Raw genomic sequence first — 21,944 nt, forward strand, 5'->3', positions numbered from 1 at the left:
TAGATGATCTATCCATTTCTGTAAGTGGGGTGTTAAAGTCCCCTGCAATTACCACATTCTTATCAATAAGGTTGCTTATGTTTATGAGTAATTGTTTTATATATTTGGGGGCTCCGGTATTCGGTGCATAGACATTTATAATTGTTAGCTCTTCCTGATGGATAGACCCTGTAACTATTATATAATGTCCTTCTTCATCTCTTGTTACAGCCTTTAATTTAAAGTCTAGTTTGTCTGATATAAGTATGGCTACTCCAGCTTTCTTTTGGCTTCCAGTCGCATGATAAATAGTTCTCCATCCCCTCACTCTCAATCTAAAGGTGTCCTCAGGTCTAAAATGAGTCTCTTGTAGACAGCAAATAGATGGGTCTTGTTTTTTTATCCATTCTGATACCCTATGTCTTTTGGTTGGCGCATTTAATCCATTTACATTCAGTGTTATTATAGAAAGATACGGGTTTAGAGTCATTGTGATGTCTGTATGTTTTATGCTTATAGTGATGTCTCTGGGACTTTGTCTCACAGGGTCCCCCTTAGGATCTCTTGTAGGGCTGGTTTAGTGGTGACAAATTCCTTCAGTTTTTGTTTGTTTGGGAAGACCTTTATCTCTCCTTCTATTCTAAATGACAGACTTGCTGGATAAAGGATTCTCGGCTGCATATTTTTTCTGTCTAGCACCCTGAAAATCTCGTGCCAATTCTTTCTGGCCTGCCAAGTTTCAAAAGAGAGATCAGTCACGAGTCTTATAGGTCTCCCTTTATATGTGAGGGCACGTTTACCCCTTGCTGCTTTCAGAATTTTCTCTTTATCCTTGTATTTTGCCAGTTTCACTATGATATGTCGTGCAGAAGATCGATTCAAGTTACGTCTGAAGGGAGTTCTCTGTGCCTCTTGGATTTCAATGCCTTTTTCCTTCCCCAGTTCAGGGAAGTTCTCAGCTATTATTTCTTCAAGTACCCCTTCAGCACCTTTCCCTCTCTCTTCCTCCTCTGGGATACCAATTATGCGTATATTATTTCTTTTTAGTGTATCACTTAATTCTCTAATTTTCCCCTCATACTCCTGGATTTTTTTATCTCTCTTTTTCTCAGCTTCCTCTTTTTCCATAACTTTATCTTCTAGTTCACCTATTCTCTCCTCTGCCTCTTCAAGCCGAGCTGTGGTGGTTTCCATTTTGTTATGCATTTCGTTTAAAGCATTTTTCAGCTCCTCGTGACTGTTCCTTAGTCCCTTGATCTCTGTAGCAAGAGATTCTCTGCTGTCCTGTATACTGTTTTCAAGCCCAGCGATTAATTTTATGACTATTATTCTAAATTCACTTTCTGTTATATTATTTAAATCCTTTTTGATGAGCTCATTAGCTGTTGTTATTTCCTGGAGATTCTTCTGAGGGGAGTTCTTCCGCTTGGTCATTTTGGATAGTCCCTGGCGTGGTGAGGACCTGCAGGGCACTTCCCCTGTGCTGTGGTGTATACCTGGAGTTGGTGGGCGGGGCCGCAGTCAGACCTGATGTCTGCCCCCAGCGCACCGCTGGGGCCACAGTCAGACTGGTGTGTGCCTTCTCTTCCCCTCTCCTAGGGGCGGGATTCACTGTGGGGTGGTGTGGCTCGTCTGGGCTACTTGCACCCTGCCAGGCTTGTGATGCTGGGGATCTGGTGTATTAGCTGGGGTGGGTAGGCAAGGTGCTCGGGGGCAGGAGGGGCAGGCTTAGATCGCTTCTCCTTAGGTGATCCACTTCAGGAGGGGCCCTGTGGCAGCGGGAGGGAGTCAGATCCACTGCTGGAGGTTTGGCTCCGCAGAAGCGCAGAGTTGGGTGTTTGCGCGGAGCCAGCAAGTTCCCTGGCAGGAACCGGTTCCCTTTGGGATTTCGGCTGGGGGATGGGCGGGGGAAATGGAGCTGGCGAGCGCCTTTGTTCCCCACCAAACTGAGCTCTGTTGTCAGGGGGCTCAGCAGCTCTCCCTCCCTTTGTCCTCCAGCCTTCCCGCTTTCCGAGCAGAGCTGTTAACTTATGACCTCCCAGACGCTAAGTCGCGCTTGTTGTGGGAACACAGTCCGTCAGGCCCCTCCGCTTTTGCAAGCCAGACTCGGGGGCTCTGCTTGGCCGGTGAGCCGCCCCTCCGCCCCGGCTCCCTCCCGCCAGTCCGTGGAGCGCGCACCTCCTCGCCGCCCTTCCTACCCTCTTCCGTGGGCCTCTCGTCTGCGTTTGGCTCTGGCGACTCTGTTCTGCTAATCCTCTGGCGGTTTTCTGGGTTATTTAGGCAGGTGTAGATGGAATCTAAGTGATCAGCAGGACATGCGGTGAGCCCAGCGTCCTCCTAAGCCGCCATCTTGCCGCAACTCCTCCTGCCACTCGGGACGTGGTTTTTTAAATTATAGAACAAATTATTGGGAAAAGATCCTCCTTTTTCTTTATTTTTTTTTGAGGTGGGTCTTATATTCCCTTTATTTTTTTTAATTTAATTTTTTATTTTTTTAAATTTACATTCAAATTAGCATATAGTGCAACAATGATTTCAGGAGTAGATCCCTTAGTGCCCCTTACCCATTTAGCCCATCCTTCCTCCCACAACCCCTCCAGTAATGCTCTGTTTTTTCTCCATATTTAAGAGTCTCTTCTGTTTTGTCCCCCTCCCTGTTTTTAGATTATTTTTGTTTCCCTTCCCTTATGCTCATCTTTTCTGTGTCTTAAAGTCCTCATATGAGTGAAGTCATATGCTTTTTGTCTTTCTCTGACTAATGTCACTTAGCATAATGCCCTCCAAATAATGCCCATAGCGGCCGGGCAGCAGTCTTAACTTCCAGTTCAATGGAATCAGTGTTGTGCTTCTGTTGGAGATAAGACTTTCCTCCCGTTAGAAATAAGCCCATCGACACAATCAAAGGAGGGACGCAGGGACTTGGAGCACAGTGAAGCGAGGCTTTAATCCACGTTCTCGCACGAGTGGGCGTGTGATGGACAGGCACACTGGGGCAGCTACAGAAGACAATTTATCATGTTCTTTATATGTTCAAGATACCTGTCCTTTCTCAGGTATGTGGCCTGTTACTATTTTCTACCAGACTGTAGCTTGCATTTTTATCCCCTTACTTAAGACAGTCTTTCAGAAAGCAAAAGCTTTTAATTCTAATGAAGTCTGATTTATCAATGTTTCCTTGTATGGATCATGTTTTTGTGTCATATGTATGAGCTTTTTTGCCTGGCCCTAGGTCCTGAGAGATTTCTCTTCTATTTTTTTTTCCCTAAGAGTTTTACATTTATGCCTATGATCCATTGTGAGTTAATTTTTGTATAAGGTGTCAGACTTTGGTCAAGGTTCATTTTTTGGCCTATGGATGTCCAGTTGCTCCAGTGGTTCCTTGGAAGTCCATCCTTACTCCATGGAATTACTTCTGCGTCTTGGTCAAAAATCAATTTGGGTATATTTGTGAGGGTCTATTTCTGGGTTCTCTATTCTGTTTCATTGATTTGTGTGCCTTTCCTCTACCAATAACCACACCATCTCAGTTACTATAACCATATAATAAGTCTTAAAGTTAGGAAAAGTGATTCTTCCCACTTTACTCTTTCTTTTTTTTCAATTTAATTAATTACTTCATAAATTTACATCCAAGTTAGTTAGCATATAGTGCAACAATGATTTCAGGAGTAGATTCCTTAATGCCCCTTCCCCATTTAGCCCATCCCCCCTCCCACAACCCCTCCAGCAACCCTCTGCTTGTTCTCCATATTTAAGAGTCTCTTATGTTTTGTCCCCCTCCTTGTTTTCATATTATTTTTGCTTCCCTTCCCTTATGTTCATGTTTTAAATTTTTTTTCAACGTTTATTTATTTTTGGGACAGAGAGAGACAGAGCATGAACGGGGGAGGGGGCAGAGAGAGAGGGAGACACAGAATCGGAAACAGGCTCCAGGCTCTGAGCCATCAGCCCAGAGCCCGATGCGGGGCTCGAACTCACGGACCGCGAGATCGTGACCTGGCTGAAGTCGGATGCTTAACCGACTGCGCCACCCAGGCGCCCCTGTTCATGTTTTATATGAGTGCAGTCCTCATATGAGTGAAGTCATATGATACTTGTCTTTCTCACTTAGCACAATACCCTCCAGTTCCATCCACGTAGTTGCAAATGGCAAGATTTCATTCTTTTTTATTGCTGAGAAATACTCCATTATATATCTATCTATATAAATATCTATATACACACACACACACACACACCCCATCTTCTTTCTCCAGTCATCCATCGATGGACATTTGGGCTCTTCCCATACTTTGGCTATTGTCGATAGTGCTGCTATAAACATTGGGGTGCATGTCTCCTTTTGAAACAGCACACCTGTATCCCTTGAATAAATACCTAGTAGTGCAATTGCTGGGTTGTAGGGTAGTTCTACTTTTAACTTTTTGAGGAACCTCCATACTGTTTTCCAGGGTGGCTGCACCAGCTTGCATTCCCACCAACAATGCAAAAGAGATCCTCTTTCTCTGCATCCTCGCCAACATCTTTTGTTGCCTGAGTTGTTAATGTTAGCCATTCTGACACGTGTCAGGTGGTATCTCATTGTGGTTTTGATTTGTATTTCCCTGAAGAGGAGTGATGTGGAGCATTTTTTCATGTGTTGGTTGGCCACCTGGATGTCTTCTTTGGAGAAGTGTCTATTCATGTCTTTGCCCATTTCTTCACTGGATTCTTTGTTTTTTGGGGTGTTGAGTTTGACGAGTTCTTTGTACATTTTGGATACTAACCCTTTATCTGATATGTCATTTGCAAATATTATCTCCCATTCCATCGGTTGCCTTTTAAAAGTTTTGCTGATTATTTCCTTCGCTGTGCTGAAATTTCTTATTTTGATGAGGTCCCAGTAGTTCATTTTTGCTTTGGTTTCCCTTGCCTCTGGAGACGTGTTGAGTAAGAAGTTGCTGAGGCCCAGGTCAAAGAGGTTCTTGCCTGCTTTCTCCTCGAGGATTTTGATGGCTTCTTGTCTTACATTGAGGCCTTTCATCCATTTTTAGTTTATTTTTGTGTCTGGTGTAAGAAAGTGGTCCAGGTTCATTCTTCTGCATGTCGCTGTCCAGTTTTCCCAGCACCACTTGCTGAAGAGACTGTCTTTATTCCATTGGATATTCATTCCTGCTTTGTCAAAGATTAGTTGGCCATACGTTTGTGGGTCCATTTCTGGGTTCTCTATTCTGTTCCGTTGATCTGAGTGTCTGTTCTTGTGCCAAGGAGTCATTGGATTCTACCTCTCACTCTGCTACTAACTTGCTGTATGACCTTCTCTTCTTTGACAGTATCAAATGGGGAGGTTGCACTAGAAGCTCTCCAGGGCCATTTCCATCTCTGTGCTACTAGTACACAGAGTAAAGATGCTTTTGCTAATAATACTTCCAAGTGTAATGTGCATTTAAGCCTACTTCATGGCTTAAATGCAGATTAGAAGTAGTCGTTAATCAGCCTCAACTGACCTTTCCTTGCAGTCAGTACAGGCTGCATGTGCAGGACCTCTGGAGAAATGGCCCTGCTAGTGGTGGTGGTGCCCTTCTCCCACAGTCACATCAGCATCCTACCAACACCTCTGAGAGGTGTGTATTTTTTTTGCCATGGCCTTTGATGGCACACATTTCTCTTATGCTTGTGCTTTAAGCACATCTGTACTGTGTTTATTTTCTCAGTTTTGACAATGTATAGCATGTTGCACCCATAATCTCTGCTCGTTATTACCTTCCAGCAGTGTTTTTCAAGAACATGTTTAATGATGGTTTTGTTTAGGTATTTAATTGATAGAAGCAATGTTGGAAATTGTGATGTAAAATGCATCCAAGTTTGTGTTCTGCCAGTGTTTCCTATTGTTTATATATCTCTTTCTCCAAATTGAAATGTCATCTTCTCTTTTGGAAATTCCCAGGATCAAGTTGATCTTATAACAGTCAAGCAGTATGGACTGCAGGAATCTGTTCATGAAAGTGGGATAGAGTCTGCTACATGTTATGACTCCAGCATATCTTCCATGGAAAGCATACCTGAATCGTCAGGTAGGTACATTTGGACAATTGGATGGAGATTATCAGAAGAAAAACAGTGGCCCACAGGGTAGTTATGGCTTTTCAAAGGAAGAGAGTGTTCTGTTTATAATGGTGTGAAATCTCAAGAGTGAACTTTCTTCATCTTCTGTAAGTTTTTTGAGATGATGATTTGAGAGCAGTGAAAGTGAATATCTCATCAGTGGTTTGAGTGCTGGAGAATGGTATTATTCTGTCCCATTAAAATTTAATATTCTAAAGATTGGTGCTAGATCCCAGTCCTTGGAGGAGTAGCATCTTATCTCTTATGCAGTCTTAGTGAAGACTGTGCCATAGGGATTGAAATCCAAAGAAACCTCTTGTTTTAAAAAAAAATGTACTATAAGAAGAACTTTTAGTAAAGACCAAAAAGGATAGTCTCTCAGAAACAGTAATATTTATAATGTAAGTTTTGGTATTAAAGAAATTTAATAAATATAATTGTATAAAAAGTACAAAACTTAAAGCAGTGCTGGATGCATAATACAGATCATGTCTAATTTGCTGAGCTTAGCATAGAGTATTTGAATTTGGGAATCTTTACATATAGAACTAATACATATATTTTTAAAATATTCTAATTAATGACTTTGACATTATTGCTGCCAATTTCAAACTTTGTTTAAAAAGTCCTTTAAAAAATTGATTTAGAGAAGGGGAAGACCATGAACCCATGATTGTGATTTCTAAAACACATAAGAGCAAATTTAGTTTTAAATTTGCACACACTCTTTGAGATGTATGCTTCTATGGGTTTGACAAAGGCAAGGAGTCCTGTATCTGCTACCACATTACCCAACAGAACAGTTCTGTCATCCCCAAATTCCTTAGTGTTGTCTCTTTGAACTCCAGCTCTGTCCTCCTCCTCTGGCAACCATTGATCTGTATTCCTTCTCTGTTTTCCTTTTTCCAGAATGTCCTGTAAATGGAATCATATAGTGCCTTACCTTTTTGGTCTGGCTTTGTTAACAAAATGCATATAAGATTCATCCATGTTTCATGAATTAATGGTTCAATCCTCTTTCCTTGCTTAGTAGTACTGAATCTTATGCATGCACCATAGTTATTTGTTTAAAAATCCATTAATCTGCAGAAAGACATCTGGGTTATTTCCACGTTTTCAGTGATTATAAGTAAAACTACTATAAACATTTGCATAGAGGGTTTTTTGTGGAAATACAAATGTTCAATTGACTTCATTAAATTCCTAGGAGTGGGACAGCTGGGTCATATGGAAAATGTGTGTAAAAGAAACTACCAAACTATATCCCCAAATGACTGCCATTTTGCATTCTTCAAATAATATTCTCCGCTTTGCTTTTGGGGCTGTTGAAGGAGAATCTTTCTCAACACCTCCACCAGCAATTCAAGCACTCCTGAGATCCCCACATTCTGGAGAACATATCTTTTTGAAGTTGTTGTTCATGACGTTTAATTTGGTATTATCAGTTGGAAGGTACGAATTTTCAGAAGCACAGCCAAAAAAAAATTTTATAATGAAAAGACACTCAACACGAATGGTTTGGGTACCTACCCACTTATGCATGGGTGGGTAGAGGAAAAGTCAGACACTACTTCCTTTTTATTTATTTTCAAATATGAACAGATTTTTTGTTTTTTTTTTTTAAATTTTAACTTGTTTTATTATTATTTTTTAAATTTACAACCAGATTAGCATCTAGTGCAGCAATGATTTCAGGAGTAGATTCCTTAGTGCCCCTTACCCATTTAGCCCATCCCCCCTTCCACACCCCTCCCGTAACCCTCAGTTTGTTCTCCATATTTATGAGTCTCTTCTGTTTTGTACCCCCTCCCTGTTTTTATATTATTTTTGTTTCCCTTCCCTTATATTCATCTGTTTTGTCTCTTAAAGTCTTCATATGAGTGAAGTCATATGTTTTTTGTCTTTCTCTAGTTTCACTTAGCATAATGCCCTCCAGTTCCATCCATGTAGTTGCAAATGGCAAGATTTCATTCTTTTTGGTCGCCAAGTAATACTCTATTGTATATATATATATACTACATCTTCTTTATCCATTCATCCATCCATGGAAATTTGGGCTCTTCCCATACTTTGGCTATTGTTTATAGTGCTGCTATAAACATGGGGGTGCATGTGTCCCTTCAAAACAGCACACCTGTATCCCTTGGATAAATGCCTAATAGTGTGATTGCTGGGTCATAGGGTAGTTCTCTTTTTAGTTTTTTGAGGAACCTCCATACTGTTTTCCAGAGTGGCTGCACCAGCTTGCATTGCCACCAACAATGCAAAAGAGATCCTCTTTCTCCACATCCTTGCCAACATCTGTTGTTGCCTGAGTTGTCAATGTTAGCCATTCTGACAGGTGTGAGGTGGCATCTCATTGTGGTTTTGACTTGTATTTCCCTGATGATGAGTGAAGTTGAGCATTTTTTCATGTGTAGGTTGGCCATCTGGATGTGTTCTTTGGAGAAGTGTCTATTCATGTCTTTTGCCCATTTCTTCACTGGATTATTTGTTTTTTGGGTGTTGAGTTTTATAAGTTCTTTATAGATTTTGGATACTAACCCTTTATCTGATATGTCATTTGCAAATATCTTCTCCCATTCTGTCAGTTGCCTTTTAGTTTTGCTGACTGTTTCCTTCGCTGTGCAAAAGCTTTTTATTTTGATGAGGTCCCAGTAGTTCATTTTTTGCTTTTGTTTCCCTTGCCTCTGGAGACGTGTTGAGTAAGAAGTCGCTGTGGACAAGATCAAAGAGTTTTTGCCTGCTTTCTCCCCGAGGATTTTGATGGCTTCCTGTCTTACATTGAGGTCTTTCATCCATTTTGAGTTTGTTTTTGTGTATGGGGTAGGAAAATTGTCCAGGTTCATTCTTCTGCACGTCGCTGTCCAGTTTTCCCAGCACCACTTGCTGAAGAGACTGTGTTTATTCCATTGGGTATTCATTCCTGCTTTGACAAAGATTAGTTGGCCATACGTTTGTGGGTCCATTTCTGGGTTCTCTATTCTGTTCCATTGATCTGAGTGTCTGTTCTTGTGGCAGTACCATACTGTCTTGATGATTACAGCTTTGAACTATAGCTTGAAGTCTGGGATTGTGATGCCTCCTGCTTTCATTTTCTTTTTGAAGATTGCTTTGGCTATTCGGGGTCTTTTCTGGTTCCATACAAATTTTAGGATTGTTTGTTCTACCTTTGTGAAGAATGCTGGTGTTATTTTGATAGGGATTGCATTGAATATGTAGATTGCTTTGGGTAGTATCGACATTTTAACAATATTTGTTCTTCATATACAGGAGCATGGAATCTTTTTCTATTTTTTCTTTTTTGTGTCTTCTTCAATTTCTTTCATAACCTTTCTATAGTTTTCAGTGTATAGATTTTTCACCTGTTTGGTTAGATTTATTCCTAGGTATTTTATGTTTTTTTTTGTGTGTGTGCGACTGTAAATGGGATCGATTCCTTGATTTCTCACTTCATTATTGGTGTAGAGGAGTGCATCTGATTTCTGTGCATTGATTTTATATCCTGCAACTTTGCTGAATTCATGAATCAATTCTAGCAGATTTTTGGTGGAATCTTTTGGGTTTCCATATAGAGTATCATGTCATGTGCTAAGAGTGAAAGTTTGACCTCCTCCTGGCCAATTTGGATGCCTTTTATTTCTTTGCGTTGTCTGGTTGCAGAGGATAAGACTTCCAATAGTATGTTGAGCAACAGTGGTGAGAGTGGACATCCCTGTCTTGTTCCTGACCTTAGGGGGAAAGCTCTCAGTCTTTCCATTGAGGATGATATTAGTGTTCGGTTGTTCATACATGGCTTTTATGAACTCGAGGTACACTCCTTCTATCCCTACCTTCTTGAGAGTTTTTATCAAGAAAGGATGCTGTATTTTGTCAAATGCTTTCTCTGCATCTATTGAGAGGATCATATGGTTCTTGTCCTTTCTTTTATTGATGTGGTGAATCACATTAATTGTTTTATGGATATTGAACCAGCTCTGTATCCCAGGTATAAATCTCACTTGGTCGTGGTGAATAATTTTTTAATGTATTGTTGGAGCCAATTGGCTAATATCTTGTGGAGGATTTTTGCATCCATGTTCATCAGGGAAATTGGTCTATAGTTCTCCTTTTTAGTGGTGTCTCTGTCTGGTTTTGGAATCAAGGTAATGGTGGCTTCATAGGAAGAGTTTGGAAGTTTTCCTTCCATTTCTATTTTTTGGAAAAGCTTCAAGAGAATAGGTGTTAACTCTTCCTTAAATGTTTGGTAGAATTCCCCTGGAAAGCCATCTGGCCCTGGACTCTTGTTTTTTGGCAGATTTTTGATTACTAATTCAATTTCCTTACTGGTTATGGGTCTGTTCAAATTTTCTATTTCTTCCTGTTTCCATTTTGGTAGTGTATATGTTTCTAGGAATTTGTTCATTTCTTCCAGATTGCCCATTTTATTGGCATATAATTGCTCATAATATTCTCTTATTATTGTTTTTATTTCTGCTGTGTTGGTTGTGATCTCTCCTCTTTCATTATTGATTTTATTTATTTGGGTCCTTTCCTTTTTCCTTTTGATCAAACTGGCTAATGGTTTATCAATTTTGTTAATTCTTTGAAAAACCAGCTTCTGGTTTCATTAATCTGTTCTACTGTGCTTTTTTGGTTTCGATTTCTGCTCTAATCTTTATTATTTCCTGTCTTCTGCTGGTTTTGGGTTTTATTTGCTGTTCTTTTTCCAGCTCCTTAAGGTGTAAGGTTAGGTTGTGTATCTGAGCTCTTTCTTCCTTCTTTAGGAAGGCCTGGATTGCTATATACTTTCCTCTTATGACCGCCTTTGCTGCGTCCCAGAGGTTTTGGGTTGTGGTGTTATCATTTTCATTGACTTCCACGTACTTTTTAATTTCCTCTTTAGCTTCTTGGTTAGCCCATTCGTTCTTTAGTAGGATGATCTTCAGTCTCCAAGTATTTGTTACCTTTCCAGATTTTTTCTTGTGGTTGATTTTGAGTTTCATAGCATTGTCGTCTGAAAATATGCACGGTATGATCTTGATCTTTTTGTACTTACTTAGGGCTGATTTGTGCTCCAGTATATGGTCTATTCTGGAGAGCGTTCCATGTATATTCTGCTGCTTTAGGATGAAATATTCTGAATATATCTGTTAAGTCCATCTGGTCCAGTGTGTCATTCAAAGCCCTTGTTTCCTTGTTGATTTTTTGGTTAGATGATCTGTCCATTTCTGTGAGTGGGGTGTTGAAGTCTCCTACTATTATGGTATTACTGTTGATGAGTTTCTTTATGTTTGTGATTAATTGATTTATGTATTTGGGTGCTCTCACATTTGGCGCATAAATGTTTACAATTGTTAGGTCTTCTTGGTGGATATACCCCTTGATTATGATATAATGCCCTTCTGCATCTCCTGATACAGTCTTTATTTTGAAGTCTAATTTGTCTGATATAAGTTATGGCTACTCCGGCTTTCTTTTGTTGGCCATTAGCATGATAGATGGTTCTCCATCCCATTATCAAATATGAACAGATTTTTAAGTAATGCTCTGACTTACTCCTGGTACCTGGCACATCTGATCCTTAACATAGAATAAAACTGGACACTCCTGTTTTTATGACTTAAAAGGGGAAATAAAGAGAATACAGTAAATCTTTGATAATGTTGGTACTTCTGATTTCTTGGTCATGAATGCCACTGTGCTTTATTTCAGCTACATCATCTTTGCAGAGCTTTGAATTCGAACCTGACGTGGAACAGGTGGATGATATGGATGAGGTGCAACAGGTGGACGAGGTGGAAAAGATGGGTCAGATTGATGAGATGGAAGAGGTGGAACAAGTAGACAAAGAAGAAGAGGTGGAGCGAGCGGAGGAGGTGGAGGAGGAGGACCAGCTAGACCAGGTGGAGCAGGAGGCCCTCTCATCCTTCAGTGTGGCTGGTGGCATCAGTGATGAGGTACCTGTGGGAGTCTTGCTCCATGTATTTGTCTGGACCACTAACCCTGCAAAACCCTGAATTTCTACTCTTGTGCTCAGGTTCATTTTGCAGAAAGCATATTATTATTTTTTAACTGTATCACCATTTCTGTCATACTGGATTTTCCTATTCTGCTGAGAATCCAGTAGACCCTAGAAAATAGGGAGATTGAAGATTCTCTAAGTAAAACCAAATCTCCGTTCCTTTCTTTTTTTTTTTAATTTTTTTTCAACGTTTTTTATTTATTTTTGGGACAGAGAGAGACAGAGCATGAACGGGGGAGGGGCATCGAGAGAGAGGGAGACACAGAATCAGAAACAGGCTCCAGGCTCTGAGCCATCAGCCCAGAGCCTGACGCGGGGCTCGAACTCATGGACCGCGAGATCGTGACCTGGCTGAAGTCGGACGCTTAACCGACTGCGCCACCCAGGTGCCCCTCCGTTCCTTTCTTAATGTGAAATATGCAAAGACACCTTGTGCTTGAGAGAAAGTTTGGGCCAAATGGGAAGGTTATCCACTAAGAAAAGGCAGTATTTTATTTTATTTTACTTTATTACATTTTATTTTATTTTATTTTTAAACATTCTTAAAATATAATTTATTGTCAAATTGGTTTCCATACAACACCCATTGCTCATCCCAACAAGTGCCCTCCTCCCTGCCCATAACCCACTTTCCCCTATCCCCCACCCCCATCTACCCTTAGTTTGTTCTCAGTCCTTAAGAGTCTCTTATGGTTTGCCTCCCTTCCTCTCTGTAACTTTTTCCCCCCTTCCTCTCCCCCCTGGTCTTCTGTTATGTTTCTCAAGATCCACATATGAGTGAAAACATATGGTATCTGTCTTACTCTGCCTGGCTTATTTCACTTAGCATAATACCCTCCAGTTCCATCCACATTGCTGCAAAGGGCCAGATTTCATTCTTTCTCATTGCCAAGTAGTATTCCATTGTATATATAAACCACGTCTTCTTTATCCATTCGTCAGTTGATGGACGTTTGGGCTCTTTCCATAATTTGGCTATTGTTGAAAGTGCTGCTATAAGCATTGGGGTACATGTGCCCCTATGCATCAGCACTCCTGTATCTTTTGGGTAGATTTCTAGCAGTGCTATTGCTGGGTCATAGGGTAGTTATATTTTTCTTTTTTTGAGGAACCTCCACACTGTTTTCCAGAGTGGCTGCATCATTTTGCATTCCCACCAGCAGTGCAAGAGGGTTCCCGTTTCTCCACATCCTCGCCAGCATCTATAGTCTCCTGATTTGTTCATTTTAGCCACTCTGACTGACACGAAATGGTATCTGAGTGTGGTTTTGATTTGTATTTCCCTGATGAGGAGTGACATTGAGCATCTTTTCATGTGTCTGTTGGCCATCTGGATGTCTTCTTTGGAAAAGTTTCTATTCATGTCTTCTACCCATTTCTTCACTGGATTATTTGTTTTTCAGGTGTGGAGTTTGGTGAGTTCTTTATAGATTTTAGATACTAGCCTTTTATCCAATATGTTATTTGCAAATATCTTTTCCCATTCCATCAGTTGCCTTTTAGTTTTATTGATTGTTTCCTTTGCTGTACAGAAGCTTTTTATCTTGATGAGGTCCCAATAGTTCACTTTTGATTTTAATTCCCTTGGGAAAGGCAGTACTTTAAATCACTGTTCCTTATCACCTGTGAGGGGATGCTAACCATCTCCAAGAAAGATGACTTTCCTGCTTACATAGCAGCACCTCCCCACCACAAGCTAGGTTTCTCCAATGGAATTTTTGTTAGGTTAGAAGCATGCCTTTCAGAATGTTAGATGTAGCCAACCTTCTAATGTCAACATTGATGTATGGTCTGAGGCCAAATCAATACATTTGGATTAACTACTCTGTTGCTCTTCTGTCCTCAAATTTGTGTACATAATGACAGATTTGGACAATCATCTTTTATAATAGACAAGATTATTAAAATCAGGATTGGTAGGCAAGGTAATGAGTTTATGGTTTGTTACATGGAATTGTGTGTATTAATTATGAAGCCTAAGATGAGTCACTCCCTATTGTAATGAGAAGAACTGAGGGATAGAAGACAGTGTGCAGTGACTTTGGCACATCCCTGCATATCAGTTTCTCCATCTTGAGATGGTCTGCTTGCCTTGCAGGGATTTTTGGACTGCTATGAAAAATTTTTGAACAATTTAAAAGAAAATTTCTGTATAAATCCATTTTGTCCTTATTTATGCCTTTATTATGCCAAAATGCTGTGGTTCCCCTTCCACTGTTGACGTTTCTCTTCTGCTTTGAATGAATTTATAACTAAACTTTCAATATAATATTTGTTTAAAATAGTCAAAATAACCAGCCTTGAGTGTGCATAATACAGTTCTGCATGTGGTACATGGGCTTATTGGGCTTATTTTGGGGTGCCATGGATTGACAGGCTGGAATGTAGCCAGAAGATGGAGACAGGATGGAGGAAGGCTGAAAAATGTCATATTGTCAGTAGTGGGAGGTAGTCACAGTGGAAGGCATTGGAGAAGGGAGGCTGGGAAGGGACAGGACAGCCTGATCCAAGTAGCTGCATAGCCATCATGTTCCTGAAGTAGAAGACAAGTCTCCAGTGGATCAAACTAGGGTGGAGAGCTAGCAGCTCAGGACTGGCAACTTTCCATTCCTCTGAAAAAAGCCTTTCTTAGATGAGTTAGGTTACCTCCCCAGGTGGTGAGCTTCCTCACCTTCAACAGAAAAGTTTGAGACAGGCTTGGTAGCTCATCTACCAAAGACAGCAGAGAAAAGATTCCTGCTTGGAGAATGGGAGTGTGGATGTGATAACCTATAAGGTTTGTCGCTTCCAGTCTTGAGTTTAGACTTTTTATTTTATTTTATTTCATTTCATTTCATTTCATTTCATTTCATTTCATTTCATTTCATTTGTTTGTTGAAAGCCTGCTTTCTTTTTTAAAAATATTTATATATTTTTGAAAGAGAATTAGAGCATGTGTGGCGGGGGGGGGGGTGGTGAGAGAGAGGGAGACACAGAATCTGAAGCAGGCTCCAGGTTCTGAGCTGTCAGCACAGAGCCCAACATGGGGCTAGAACCCATGAACCATGAGATCATGACCTGAGTCAAAGTTGGATGCTTAGCTGACTGAACCACCCAGGTGTACTGAATGCCTGATTTCTTATATGAAGATCTATATACTATATAACAAAAAAAGGACAATTGGACAATTTTCAATGGCTTAAAAATACATATATGATTTTTTATTCCAAGTGAGAAAAACAACTTGCATGTATTTTTCTCTGTCTCTCTTTAATAATTCAGCTGTGTGCTTCCATTAGCCATAAAGGGGTTTAAGGCCACAGTATAGAATAGAAGGCCACAGAACAGACTTTTGTTTTTGTTTTCTAGTAGTCGCATCCGTATGTACCTTCTCATCATTAATACTGACACTGTGGCTCTCTCATCTTGTTTATACACACAATATATAGCCCAGAACAGGCGAATGATAGCTTTCACAGATAGCTTTTTTCCAAGAACCCCGCCTCTTTCCTGCCCCCTTAGCTAGCTAGTTGAGAAGCCATGTCCACTTTATTAAATTCTCTCAAATATGTCCCTTCATTTGTATGTGTCCTTCCTCTGGTCTGTTTCAGGCCCCTGTTACCTCTACTATAACTGTATGGACAGCACTTACTTTAGAGGACATTGTGAAGGTCAGATCTGTGGATTTCTTTGTAGTGCTTTTAAGAGCACCTGGAACAAAGGAAGTGCAAGTTGACCGTTCCTCTTACCACATTGCCAACAGGGGCATCTGATAGATGTTTCCCACATGCCTCATCTGTGATATGACTCACTGCATTCTGAGTCTTCCACTAAGGACTTCAGGCAGGTTGCTTCACACTTTGGGGCCAATTCCACAGCTTTATGTTTTGAGGCAAAAAATCTGACTAAATGATTCCCATGATCCATTTCTGATCTAGAAATCCTGGATTCTGTAACCATTTCTTCAGACTTTCTAGTAACGAATGAAATTGGGAGTGGAGTGACATCATTCACATTCTCAGTCTTTAAAAACTTGGAAATAAAGCAATATGGTAGGATTTGGAGAACCTGGTGTCCCTATCTATGAACCACAAGCAATTCCTCCCCACAGCTATTAGAACCACTACCGTCAATTGCATTGTACATCAACAAACGGGAGCTGGGGCTGATGAGGAAGTTTAGGGAGCAGCTGGAAGAAAAGACTCGGATGCTGCAGGCTGAGATCAGAAGCCTGCAAGACGCACTGGAAATGATGAAGGAGCAGCTTCGGAGAATAGAGGATTCCGGCTTTCAGATCAGAGGCCAGTTCCATGTAAGTAAGAGGCAAAAGGGAGAGGAGAAAGGGACCTTGATAGTTTTCAAGGAGTTAGTAGGGCCTGCTACTAGTGACAGCAGCTGCTCCAGGACGGCATGGGACATTTGGAGTAGTATTCAGCAGTGACATCTGGCTTTGCTCTTTGTCTCTTGGCTGCAGTGGCTGAAATGGGCCCAGCTGGGCTTTGGCAGTGGCAGATGGCCTTATATACAATCAGGGCTTCCTGTGAGCCTACCTGAAGGCACTGTCACTCCATGCCCTGAGGAAAGGTGTGGCTGCTGAATAAGACCTTTGTGATACATTACAAATCCTTACAGATGCAGCCAACCACCTCACACCACCTTCACTGTCCTGAGCCCCAGTCTTTGGAGCCAGTGCCCAAGAAACCACGCACTGAGCAAATGGAGGGGCCCTTCTCAGATTTCAAGGACACGAGCCTTTCCTGTGGTTCATCTTCCCACTATTTCAAATTCCCTGAGGATCTTGAGGAGCCTTTTGATGCCTCCAACCAGGTAGGGAAAGGCTGTTTTAACTACGTAGCTGAAAGGAGATTTGACTTTCATGAAAATTGGGGCTCACCTGGTTCTCCTGAGGGTGTAGTGGCTACTTGGTTGCAGTTCATTTACCTGAGATAAAAAAAAATCTTGACTAACTAGACCTGGACACACATCCACACATACATGTACATATGTTCTGAATTGTAGCTTATCTAGCCAAGAGCATGACTGCAACTAGTACCTTAGCAAACAAGTAAGATAGCACCCAGACCAAGCCCAGAGATGCAGGGCCAGTCATCTTCTGCTTCAGGAGAACAGAGGGGGAGCATTCCAGCAATCTCCGGGGGGCTCTTGCAGACACTGAGGTACTGTCATCTCTTTCCTTTGGATGCAACATGTGCAGGGGCAGGAACAATACCTGTAGCAGCAGATCCTGTGGGAAACCAGATGCTGCAAATACGCCTGCTAAACCAGGCTGGCATGGCTGTGCCCCTCTGTGATGACCTTGTTACATTTATGCAGAACCAACCCGTCGTTGTTCCTGTCCAGTTAATGGCTGGACAACATCCCCCTGACAACTGTCAAGATGAAAACCTTGGGGGCCTCAAAGATGACAGTCAGAGGGAAGTGCATGGGACGGTGGCAGTGGCTAAGATCCCTGCTTTCCCCTCGTGACTGGGCACCATGCCTAAAACCATGAGTGACTTGTCCACGGGACACCAAAAGCGCCCTCATCAAAAGCAGCATGCTCCCACCCATCTTGCTCTGTGGCCACTGGTTCCCTACCTCTGTGTTCACAGTGTGTGGCCAAGCATGCATTGATGGAACAGAGGAGTCTCCATGAAAATTGAAGGCCTAGATGAGTACACCCCCAAGCTAGGGAATTAGCATGCAAATCTCGAAATCTCTTGGCTTCATCCACACAAGCCCAGACTCATGGCACAGGGTATCTTATAGGGAAGTCTTGAGTGCCCATATCTGAATAACTTCTGGGCTCTCAGTTTTCTTCTCCCACTTCACTGGGATCTGGTGATCACAACAGACCAGATGAAGGGGTCCCCATGGATTGGCAATCTGTGGGAGAGAAGTGGGTATGAAACATTTGCTTGATGGCCAATGGATTCCAAAGAGCTAACATCACAGAAGGACTAAGCCCTGGAGGCAGTATGAGGACATGAACACATTTTTTGTTCAGTGATAGTCTGTGGCCCCAAATTCCAGAAAGAGAAGGCTCTGCTCAGCAATGAAGGGGTTGTATATAGCACATGCTTGATGCCCAATAAATATTTTTGAATGAATGCCAGTTCTCTGTGTGAGCCTCCCAGAGCTCCAGATTTCCTTCTGGGCCTTCCTGTAGGATCAGTGACCCTGATATGTGGGGTAGGTGGGTTAGTGCCATGTTTTGCACTGGCCTGATCATCAGAATCCACTTGAGGAAGTTGTGGAAAGTACAGATTCGGAAGTCCCTATTTATACCAAGAGCCCCAGACATAGCATTTTAGAGAGAGCGCTGGACTTGCAATGAGGAACTGGCCTGGCACCCCCATCCAGCTACCAGCTCCTTCAGTGACAAAGGGCAAGGCACTGACTTTGGGTGGGTAAAGTAACTTGCATTAAGGCATGTGGCAGAGCCAGGACTGTCCAAGTAAAACAAATAAAACTACTTGAGACAAAAAACTAATTCATCTCAATCTTTACATTCACTTTAATGTGGCAAATGGAATCTTACTCAGGCAAAGTGAGAGTGCAAACCAGTGAATCCTGATTTAGCCACCAAAACGAAATGTGCCATAAGCACCTACTGATGAGCAAGGCAATGGCTCCTGGGTCATCATTGTTCCCTGATCCACGTCACTGTAACATGTTTCTTTCAGTTTTCTTCCTGAGGACCAGCAGGGGTCCCCCATCAATCTTCTGCCACTGCTGTATAGTCCCAGCTCTGAGACAGGTTCCTCTACCAGCTTTTCTGAGTCTCCCATAAATTCTGACTCAAACTGAGTCACCCTGGAGACCTCGCATGTCATTCAACTTTGGCAACAGCCACCAGATCCACAGTATCACATTTACTTCCAAGTGAATACTTATCCTTCCAGTGAGCAGGCCACTATGCAGGACCAAGCCACCTGGGCCCAGGTATACCATTCCTTTCTCCTCTCCTCCCCAGCCCAGGTCAGGGGTTCTGTATGGAGGCTGGGTCTTTTCCCCAAAAGGCACACACAACAGGAGTATGCTATCTGTGTGAAATCCAGGCTTCAAAGCTCAGTAAATTTGAGGGTGGTTACTCACATGGTGGTGGCAGGCAGTGCTGAGTAAAAAGATTTTCTTCAGGGTTCCATGAAAAAGTGAGCTGTCCTCATGTATATTAAATGCAATATCACATGGAAATTTCTTAAACATATGTTACCTGGGCAAAGTGAGTCATGCCATATGTTGAAATCATTGCCAGAGGCCAGGCCCCTTTCTGAACCTGTGGATCTTTAGTTCTCTTGTACAAAGTCCAGAGCCTAGTGTGAGTATGTTTCCTTGTACTGAAAATAAACAAGGGTTCTTCTATGGAATGTACTTGGTATTCATCCACAGGGTGCTCCATATTTGGCAGGACAGACCCCACTTTGGGGACCATCTGTAATAGTCATGTTTCCAGGGCAGTGTTAGCAGCTGGTCCAGATGGCAGTCACATATTGGATTTTGCTCCCAGATACACTCCCAGAAAGCCCCTTGGGACCATAAATTCTCAATATGACTAAAAGCACTTATAAAGGTGTTTTGATTCTGGATTTAGAAACCTTGATGGAGTCTAACCTCTGATTTTCAAAACTATCAAGAACAAGAAGAGGAAAAAAACAGTAGGCCAAGGCAGGATGAGGGAGTTTGGTTATTTTAAATGGCTAAAGTGTGATTATTTTCACATACACACCTGGACCAACTGGACTGCCAGTCCTCGGAAAAGTTGATCCATGAGAGGGACTTCTCATGCAAAGAGACCAGATGCTCAGTGGACCCTGTAGTTGAGTTACCAAGCCAGACTCTGGTTAAACCCTTCATCATGTCTCCTTTTGAGGCACTGTCGTCTGGATGGGTCCTTAGAAGCCGAGCTGAGACAAAACTGAACAGGTATCCCAGGGAAGTGGAGAAGGGAGGACCCCTGGGAGGTTGTTGGGAGAATGCAGTGGAATGGCCAAGGGCAGGACCATGTGGGAGCTTCCTTGTCCACAAGACTTCAGGGGCTCCCCACACCCTGCCTTGACTCATTTCCACTGTCCTCTGGGCACTCCCTGTCCCCAAGTCCCCAAGCATATCCATCTTTCTTCCCATAGCCCAGCCCTGCTCTGTCTGTTCTTCTGTATTCTCTTCCACCCCTTTGGTTGTACTTCTTGAAATCTTACATCACCCTCAAAACCCAACCCAAGGGATCCTTCCTCCTCAAACAGAAAAGGCTCCCCCAGCCTACTCTGTAATACCACTTTTGTGTCTGCCCCTCATCCCCACTATACAACTTAGAGTGGGTTGTTGTTACCTTTCCCATCGCATTGTTCAAGTGGGCCAAGTACCTCACTGGTAAGTGAGGCTTAGCAATGAAGTTACTTAGTCTGAGCAGAGTAATAGCAAGGTCCAAGGGTAGGGGCAGAAAGAGACCTTCCAAGCCTTCAGCTAGCCATGACTGGCAGAGAAGCTGGGCTAGGGAGGGCCAGACACAGAACTCAGTAGCCTTAGGCATTAAGACAACTTTGGGAGAGCCCAGTGCTACTTCTGCTGATCTTTCAGGCAAGATGCTGTTGAAACATGAAAGTGGAGAGGAACCCCGTTTTCCCCAGCTGCACTTTCTAGCAGCACCTTGTAGGCGTGTGTTCCAAAGATATTTCTCAGTAGCTTGCTGACTTGAACTAAAGGGAGCTTCTCACCTTGTCCCCCATTTTCTTAGCAGGTGCCAGCTACTGAAGTAGGAAGCCAGGGATCTCCAGATTCAGAGGCTTTCCAGGACCATGATGAATTAACACCAGGCCAAATCAACTATTTCATGTCTGCAGAACAGTCCAGCTTGGATGAACACCAGTGGGATTTTCATACTGAACCTTGAGAGAAGAGGGACAGACAGACCAATGAGGCCTGCATGGCCAGGGGAACTCCAAGGCTTACAGAATCCCCTGGAATAGGGGTTGAAGAATGGGGTGGGTACTTTCTTTTCTTTCTTGATAAGTTCTGTTTGGGATTGTTGAGCACAACCTGTTTCTTGGAATTTGTGTTTCAGCGGCAGCCTGTGATCCCTAGTGTGCTAATATGTGACAGTAGCCAGGCCACAGCAGGAGACCACTGTCCCCACCTACCCTGCTTGACCTTTCACACACCTATTCTACCATGGGCAGGCATGTTGCAGAGGCTGCAAGTTAGAATACCTTTTTTCTGCCAAGAAACATTTTCCAGCATGGTTTTCAATCTAGTAAGAAGCTGTTCTGTCTTAAGCCACAAGCCAAAGCCTTGGCCTTGATGACCAGGTCCTGCATCTCCTCCACAGTCATGTTTGGGAAACCCAAGGGAATGGCATTCCAACTGTGGGAAGCTGCAATCAGATTAACACAGGCGCTTTTTACTGAAATAATCACAGTTCCAATGCTTAATAAAAATTGTCTTTCGTTGCAACTCTGTGAACTTATGACTAATTTTTGGAACCTAAAAATGGTACTGACTTAATTGGTACTAGGATCCTGGTACCAGGCTCATTTCCTAGAGTTGGGTCCCTCATGTATGCTTCAGCTCCCTGCCACATTTGCCAAGGCTGATGGCTCTTTCATTGATGCCAAGGGCATCCACAGGCCCACCAGGCCCAAAGAAGTGGGCGTAGAGGTTACCCATTGCATGTAGCCCATGCTCTGCTTCACCTCAAGGGTCAGCCTGGATGCTCTGCATGCATGTTCCTTCTCTCTTGACTATAGCTTTTCTTCCAGGGATGACACCTTGGAGGAAAAGTGATTTGTTCACTGGCCAAACACCAAGGAGAGCATGTTCCCAGCTGTCTGCACAGAAGATGAGAGGAGAGGGGAGGGGGCACTTGGATAACCTTATCAGAAGTCATCCTGAGCCTTTAATA

The 21,944-nt window shown here is 42.4% G+C and overlaps 1 protein-coding gene across 2 annotated transcripts in view; it reads left to right on the plus strand.

The window, feature by feature from the left end:
* PASD1 (PAS domain containing repressor 1) overlaps positions 1-21,496 on the plus strand; it is a 121,345-nt gene extending 99,849 nt beyond the window's left edge. The window contains exons 13-16 of one of the 2 annotated variants that reach the window (XM_043571213.1): positions 5,906-6,032; positions 11,758-12,002; positions 16,158-16,358; positions 20,784-21,496. In XM_043571213.1, coding sequence (XP_043427148.1) covers positions 5,906-6,032; positions 11,758-12,002; positions 16,158-16,358; positions 20,784-20,936 — 726 coding nt within the window. In that variant the 3' untranslated portion in view covers positions 20,937-21,496. Of the gene's footprint in view, positions 1-5,905; positions 6,033-11,757; positions 12,003-16,157; positions 16,359-20,780 lie in introns of both variants that reach the window. The other variant, XM_043571212.1, reaches the window with a different exon arrangement.
* The last annotated feature ends 448 nt before the right edge of the window (positions 21,497-21,944 follow it).

Source organism: Prionailurus bengalensis, chromosome X, assembly GCF_016509475.1.
Source record: "Prionailurus bengalensis isolate Pbe53 chromosome X, Fcat_Pben_1.1_paternal_pri, whole genome shotgun sequence".
Taxonomy (NCBI): Eukaryota; Metazoa; Chordata; class Mammalia; order Carnivora; family Felidae; genus Prionailurus; species Prionailurus bengalensis.